General features: G+C 48.8%; 1 protein-coding gene across 1 annotated transcript in view; it reads right to left on the bottom strand.

Moving 5' to 3' along the window:
• The window catches only part of EPHX1 (epoxide hydrolase 1, microsomal (xenobiotic)), a 40,854-nt gene that overhangs the window by 10,004 nt on the left and 23,056 nt on the right, over nucleotides 1-7,794 (bottom strand). The window contains exon 4 of the mRNA XM_011997980.1: nucleotides 5,485-5,665. Coding sequence (XP_011853370.1) covers nucleotides 5,485-5,665 — 181 coding nt within the window. The remainder of the gene's footprint in view (nucleotides 1-5,484; nucleotides 5,666-7,794) is intronic.

Below are 7,794 nucleotides of genomic sequence, written 5' to 3'. Positions count from 1 at the left end.
GTTAGCCAGGATGGTCTTGATCTCCTGACCTTGTGATCCGCCCGCCTCTGCCTCCCAAAGTGCTGGGATTACAGGCGTGAGCCACAGCGCCTGGCCTTTTTTTTGTATTTTTTAGTAGAGACGGGGTTTCACCGTGTTAACCAGGATGGTCTCGATCTCCTGACCTCGTGATCCGCCTGCCCCTTGGCCTCCCAAAGTTCTGGGATGACAGGTGTGAGCCACCGTGCCTGGCCTAAATACTTGAATTTTAAAAATTAAGACTTTTTAAAAATAGAGACAGTCTCGCTAAGTTGCCCAGGCTGGCCTCAAATTCCTGGCTTCTTCCCGCCTCAGCCTCCCAAGGTGTTGGGATTACAGGCATGAGCCACCAAGCCTTGTCAAGACATTTTTTTTTTTTTTTTGAGATGGGAGTTTCGCTCTTCTTGCCCAGGCTGGGATGCAATGGCACGATCTCGGCTCAGTGCAACCTCTGTCTCCCTGGTTCAAGTGATTTTCCTGCCTCAGCATCCCGAGTAGCTGGGACTACAGACATGTGCCACCACACCTGGCTAATTTTCATATTTTTAGTAGAGACAGGGTTTCACCATGTTGGCCAGGTTGGTCTTGAACTCCAGCCATCACGTGATCCGCCCGTCTTGGCCTCCCAAAGTGCTGAAATTACAGGCGTGAGCCACTACACCCGGCAAGACATTTTTTAAAAGCCCATAGCTCATAGTTTGCCTCATGGGTCCGTTTCCCTTTGTGGGAGGAAATACTCTTTCTGACTTTCCCTATAGGTCTGTAGCACCCATAGGATGCTCCATGACAGGGCTGCTGGGTTAGCATCCCGGAGCTGAGGAGGGCTCAGGATGGCAGTGCTGGGCTTGGAGGGGAAGAGGCAAGGGGGTGGGGTATTGGGTGTCAGGGCCAAGGGTAAAGGAAAAAGGGGCAGGCAGGGAGTCTGGAGACCTGGTGCCTCAAGCAGTTCCCTTCTTTCTGGACGTGATGGGGTTGGGCTTATCCAGAGGTCTCTGACACCTTTGTCAGCTCTCAGACTCTGAGGACAGCATCTGGTCTCCTGCGGTGGGAGGCCCAGGATGTGGGACAGATCTGGAAGCTCAGCATAGAATGAGCAGGGAAGTGGTAGGGGCAGGGAGGCTGAACAGTGAGGCCAGTGTGGATGAGGACAGAATACTGGGGTGGGGGTTGGAGGCTGGGCTATGAGCATCCAGGAGTGCAGGGGTAGTGCAGTGACAGAGAGGACCCTGAAGAAGTCCGCTGTGAGAGAGAAGAGGGAGGAGGACTTGGACCAACCCCAGCCTGGGGGCCCAGGACAAGATTCAGGGAGATATTGAAGGTTTGCTGGGCCCACAGACCAGAGGCTGCCCACTCAGCACTGTGGGGGGATGGGCAGAGAACGCAGGAATCCAGGCCCAGAGGAGGGACTCCGAACCACAAGGACCAAGGCCAAGAACAGGCCTCCCGCCCTGGGCAGGGTGCCAGAACCATACATGGGTAAGTCCACGATGAATTCAATGCTAGAAACTGGCTCTTTTGGAGCAGTTGTACCTGAGGGAGGGTTTGCACTGTAAACACCCAATGTCAGCTGGGTGTGGTGGCTCATGCCTGTAATCCCAATACTTTGGGAGGGCAAGGTGGGAGAACTGCTTGAGGCCAGGAGTTTGCGATCAGCCTGGACGACATGGTGAGACCTCGTCTCTATTAACAATGCAAAAAATAATAATAATAATGATAAAATAAAATAAATAGCCTAGCTGGGACACTTGGGAAGCTGAGGTGGGAGGATCGTTTGAACTCAGGAGGTTGAGGCTGCAGTGAACTGTGATCACACCACTGCACTCCAGCCTGGGTGACAGAGTGAGACCCTGTCTCTAAAAAAACCCCAGTGTCATGAGGAACTCTGAAAGGGTCCAGTGGGGTAAGGCTGGCAGCCGCCAGGAGAGAAAGGGCCCTTTAATGCCTCCTGCCTCTGGGCCTTTGAACATGCTGTTCCCCTTTCTTGGACCACCTTCCCCACACACCTGGCAAAGTCCCACTCATTTCAGCTTAGATGCCATCTCCTCCAGGAAGCCTTCCCACACATTCAAAGGAAGATTGTGGGTCTCATGAAACTCCCAGAACCTCCTCCCTCATAACGCTGCCACCATATGCTATAATTGCCCCGGAAGAACCTATGAGCTGTGAAGGAGGGACCCTGTCCTCCCTATGTGTCCCCAGCCCCAGCAGAATGCCTGGGTACAGCAGACGCCCTGTTAATTTCTGCTAGATGGACATTGAAGAGCTGGGAAAACACAGGGATCCAAGTCAAACTCAAGGAAGCCAGGCAATTTTGTGCCAGGGATCCAAACAGGAACCTCTGGTAATTGCATACAGCAGTTTGGCTGGGATTAAGTGGCTTGAACCCTCTTGTTAGGCTAATAACAGAAGATATCAAAATCCTGTAAAGAATACAGCAACACTCAAGAGGAGTCCAAATTTGATCCAAAAAATCATTCCAGATTTTTTTTTTTTTTAAGTGTTCTTGGCTGAGCTCCAGGAAGGGCTCTAGTTCCAGGACACACATCACTGGGACTTAGCTTTTCTCTGACTCCGTCTCCCTCAGGCCTGGCCCGCTTGCATCAGGAGAACAAGGATGTTTGCTGCCCAGGCAAGGATGTTTGCTGCCAAGTCAAGGTTTCCATCCATCCTTCCTTTCTCCCTTTCTTTCTGAGATAGGGTCTTGCTCTGTCACCAGGCTGGAGTACAGTGGCATGATCTTGGCTCACTGCAACCTCCGCCTCCCGGGTTCACGCCATTCTCCTGCCTCAGCCTCATGAGTAGCTGGGACTACAGGCGCCCACCACCATGCCTGGCTAATTTGTTTTTATTTTTAGTAGAGACGGGGTTTCACCATGTGAGTCAGGATGGTCTCGATCTCCTGACCTCGTGATCTGCCTGCCTTGGCCTCCCAAAGTGCTGGGATTACAGGCGTGCACCACCACGCCTGGCCGCTCTCTCTTTTTTTAAGAGATGGGGTCTTGATCTGTCACCTAGTGCAGTGATGTCCTCATAGCTCACTGCAGCCTTGAATTCCTGGGCTCAAGCAATCCTCCTGCCTCAGCCTCCTGAGTAGCTGGGACTACAGGTGCATGCCACCACACCCAGTTAACACTGTATCATTTCAATTTCCTTTTTTTAGGAACTTTAGTTTATCTGACTGACCAACATGTCTTTCATATATTTTAAGTAATTCCCAGAATTTTAACAAATTAAAATTTTAGCTGTTCCTTGAAAAGGCCAAATCATCTTAAACATTAAAAATAAGATTCCTAACATGTACAATTTCCTCAATATAAAAAATTAACAAGCTGGGCATAGTGGTGCTCGCCTATAGTACCAGCTTTCAGGAGGCCTGAGGCAAAAGGACTGCTTGAGCCCAGGAGTTTGAGGCTGTGGTGAGCCATGATCACACCTGTGAATAGCCACTGTACTCCAGCCTGAGCAACACAGCAAGACCTTGTCTCTTAAAAAGATTAATTGTGGCCAGGAGTGGTGGCTCATGCCTGTATTCCCAGCACTTTGGGAGGCCAAGGTGGGGAGATCACGAGGTCAGAAGATTGAGACCATCCTGGCTAACACGGCAAAACTCCATCTCTACTAAAAAAATAAAAAATACAAAAAATTAGCCAGGCGTGGTGGCGGGTGCCTGTAGTCCCAGCTACTCGGGAGGCTGAGGCAGGAGAATGGCGTGAACCCAGGAGGTGGAGCTTGCAGTGAGCTGAGATCGCGCCACTGCACTCTGGCCTGGGCAACAGAGTGAGACTCTGTCTCAAAAAAAAAAAAAAAAAAAGATTCATTGTATGGCAACCCACAGAGTGGGAGAAAACATTTGCAAATATCATATAAGAGATTTTATTCAGAATATATAGAGAACTCCTAAACCCTAACAAAAAGCCCAAAAATGGACAGAAGACATGTATAGACATTCCTTCAGAGAAATTACAAAGAATTCAATAAGTACCGCATAAAAAAATGCTCAACATCGGTAATCATTAGGAGAATGCAAGTCAAAACCACAATGTGATACCATTTCATACCCATTAGGATGACCATTACCGAAAAAAAGAAAGGAAAAAAAACATATTGGCAAGGATTTGGAGAAATCGGGATTCTGAGGCATTATTGGGCGGGAAAGTAAAATGGTGCAGCTGCTGCAGAACACAGTATGGTGGTTCCTCAGAATATTAAACACAGAATTACCTGATCCAGCAAGTCCACTTCTGGTATAGATCCAAAAGACCTGAGAGCAGAGTCTTTTTTTTTTGAGATGGAGCCCAGGCTGGAGTGCAGTGGTGCCATCTGAGCTCACTGCAACCTCTCCTCCCAGGTTTAAGATTCTCCTACCTCAGCCTCCCGAGTAGCTGGGATTACAGGCGTGAGCCATCACGCCCAGCTGATTTTTGTATTTTTAGTAGAGACAGGGTTTTACCATGTTGGCCAGGCTGGTCTTGAGCTCCTGACCTCAGGTGATCCACCTGCCTCGGCCTCCCAAAGTGCTAGGATTACAGGCATGAGCCACCGCACCCAGCCCGTATTTAATTCTAAATCTTTTTGGGGTTAAAAAAATGCTTTTTCACTAAGGAAACTGTTACTTCATCCCAATGATCCTGGGGTTACCTTCCCAAGAAAATTCTGAAAGATACCTTCCCTTCCTGGTGACATTGTGTGACAACCTGTGATACAGTTGGGACATGAGGCCTAGAGATGCAGAAAGATAGGACAGTGTTTCATAGGATCTTGACTGACAGGCTGAGCATCTTTGAACAGTCATGGTATCATGGACTCCAAAACTTCACGAATGGGTTGCAGTCACAATGGGTTGAGCTGACCAAGGCCCTGCCCAGGTCTAAATTTTTTTTTTTTTTTTTTTTGAGACAGAGTCTTTCTCTGTTGCCCAGGCTAGGGTGCAGTGGTGCGATCTCGGCTCACTGCAACCTCCGCCTCCTGGCTTCAAGCAATTCTCCTTCAGCCTCCAGAGTAGCTGGGATTACAGGTGCCTGCCACCACACCTGGCTAATTTTTGTATTTCTAGTAGAGACGGGGTTTCACCGTCTTGGCCAGTCTGGTCTTGAACTCTCGACCTCGTGATACACCTGCCTCGTCCTCCCAAAGTGCTGGGATTACAGGTGTGAGCCACCCCACCTGGCCCAGGTCTAAATCTCATCTCCATCCTTCCTCTCAAAGACTGCCACATCATTGGACTGGATGGTGCATTTCTTTGGTTTTTAAATTGCATGTATGTGTTCCTGCCTAGCTCTAAAGATGGACAGATTTGCTGTGACTGCAATATTTTTGCATTTAGTAAGGTTACAACTTATAAGTACATCTCAGTGACCTAAAATTGGGTTCTGAATCTCTCCAACTTTATCTGACTCTAAGTTACATTGTGCAAGAAGGCGTTCTTATGACACACATCCCTCTCTGGCTGGCGTTTTGCAAACATACCTTCAATCTTAGTCTTGAAGTGAGGGTATCTATTGAGAATCTCCACCTGCTTCTTCCAGTCGAATTCATTCCGCCAGTAGGAGATGACTTTCTTCAGGTAGTTGGAGTTGAAGCCATAGTGGAAGCAGCTGTCCTCCAAAGGTGGGGTGAAACGGAACTTATCGATCCTCCGGTGTAAGTCCTGGAGCAAAATGCAGGACCCCAAGTTGAGAGGGATGGGTAGGGCAGGGCACAAGAGCAAAGTTTGTTTCCAGAAAACACAGCAAACCCTGCAGCCACAAGACACTGCACTCTGGTAGTGGCAAAGCAGTTTCCCACATCACTGTCTGCTCCCAAAGCGGATGTGTTCTTCCCTTCTTCCTTCTTCACTGTAGACTTCGCATTTCTTTTTCTTTCTTTTTTTTTTTTTTTGACAGGGTCTCACTCTGTTGCCCAGGCTGGATCAGTGGCGTGATCTCGGCCCACTGCAACCCCCACCTCCCAGGTTCAAGCGAGTCGTGCCTCAGCAACCAGAGTAGCTGGGATTACAGGTGTGAGCCACCATGTCTAGCTAATTTTTGCATTTTTAGTAGAGATGGGGTTTTGCCATGTTGGCCAGGCTGGTCTTGAACTCCTGGCTTCAAGTGATCTGTCTGCCTTGGCCTCCGAAAACAGTGGGATTACAGGTGTAAGCCACTGCGCCCAGCCCATCTTTTACTCTTGAAGTGTATAAACAACACACATGGCTGGGCGCGGTGGCTCAAGCCTGTAATCCCAGCACTTTGGGAGGCCAAGACGGCGGATCACGAGGTCAGGAGATCGAGACCATCCTGGCTAATACGGTGAAACCCCGTCTCTACTAAAAATACAAAAACTAGCCGGGCGAGGTGGTGGACGCCTGTAGTCCCAGCTACTCAGGAGGCTGAGGCAGGAGAATGGCGTGAACCCGGGAGGTGGAGCTTGCAGTGAGCCGAGATCCGGCCACTGCACTCCAGCCCGGGCGACAGAGCAAGATTCCATCTCAAAAAAAATAAATAAATAAAAATAAATAAAAATAAACAACACACATCTTTAATTTACCCAGGTTTCCCTATAGCGGGAGTCGGCAAACTTTTTCTGTAGAGGGCCAGATAGTAATATTCTAGGCTTTGCAGGCTGCAGTGACTCCACTCTGTCTTCCTAGTGTGAAGGCAGCCACAGCCAATGCACAGATGAATGCGGGTGGCTGTGTTCCAATAAAACTTTATTTATGGACAGCCATAGCCAATGCACAGATGAATGGGGGTGGCTGTGTTCCAATAAAACTTTATTTATGGACACTGAAATCTGACTGCTATATAATTTTCACATGTCACAAACTATTATTCTTCTTTTGATTTTTTTCCCCCTAACTATTTAAAGAGGTAAACACTATTCTTGGCATAGGGGTCATGCTAAAACAGGTAGCAGGCTACATTTGGTCTATGGGCCATGGTTTCCTGACCCCGATATACAACACTGAATGATACATTATAACTCAGTTGGGATAAAAAATTACAGGCCAGGCCCAGCACAGTGGTTCACGCCTGTAATCCCAGTGCTTTGGGAGGCTGAGGTGGGTGGATCACCTGAGGTCAGGAGTTCAAGACCAGCCTGGCCAACATGGCGAAACCCCATCTCTACTAAAAATACAAAAATTAGGTGGGCATGGTGGAAGGCGCCTGTAACCCCAGCTACTCGGGAGGCTGAGGCAGGAGAATCGCTTGAACCCGGGAGGTAGAGGTTGCAGTGAGCCAAGATCACACCACTGCACTCCAGCCTGGTGACAGAGCCAGACCCTGTCTCCAAAAAATAAAAAATTTACAGACCAGGAGAGAGGGTGCAAGCCTCATGGGCATGTATTAGGCTAAAAGGCCAGCCCCAGTGGGAGGAAGTTCATGTCAGCTTAGGGAGCCTCTCAAGTGTCACTATTCTCAGGCTTCTTCTCAACTGTTTCAGTCACTCCCGAACAGATTTTGGAAATCTCAGACTCCCTTAGGAGTCTAATTCCGTAAAGGAGTTTTCCTCAGGACTCAGCTTTGGCCCTAAATAGCAAGGCTGCAGCAAGCAAGTCCTACCCAGGGAGCCTCAGCCTGGTTGTTCTTGGGTTTAGCCCAGCTTCTGCTTTTAAATCCCTTCTTCCTTGGAACTCTCATGACTTTTTATCCATGCTTTTTGTGACATTTATCCTTATCCATCTTTTTTTTTTTGAGACGGCGTTTCACTCTTGTTGCCCAGGCTGAAGTGCAGTGGTGCGATCTTGGCTCACTGCAGCCTCTGCCTTCTGGGTTCAAGGGATTCTCCTGCCTCAGC

This window comes from Mandrillus leucophaeus, unplaced genomic scaffold (assembly GCF_000951045.1).
Source record: "Mandrillus leucophaeus isolate KB7577 unplaced genomic scaffold, Mleu.le_1.0 Scaffold550, whole genome shotgun sequence".
Lineage (NCBI taxonomy): Eukaryota > Metazoa > Chordata > Mammalia > Primates > Cercopithecidae > Mandrillus > Mandrillus leucophaeus.
This window is presented reverse-complemented; position numbering and strand designations above follow the sequence as displayed.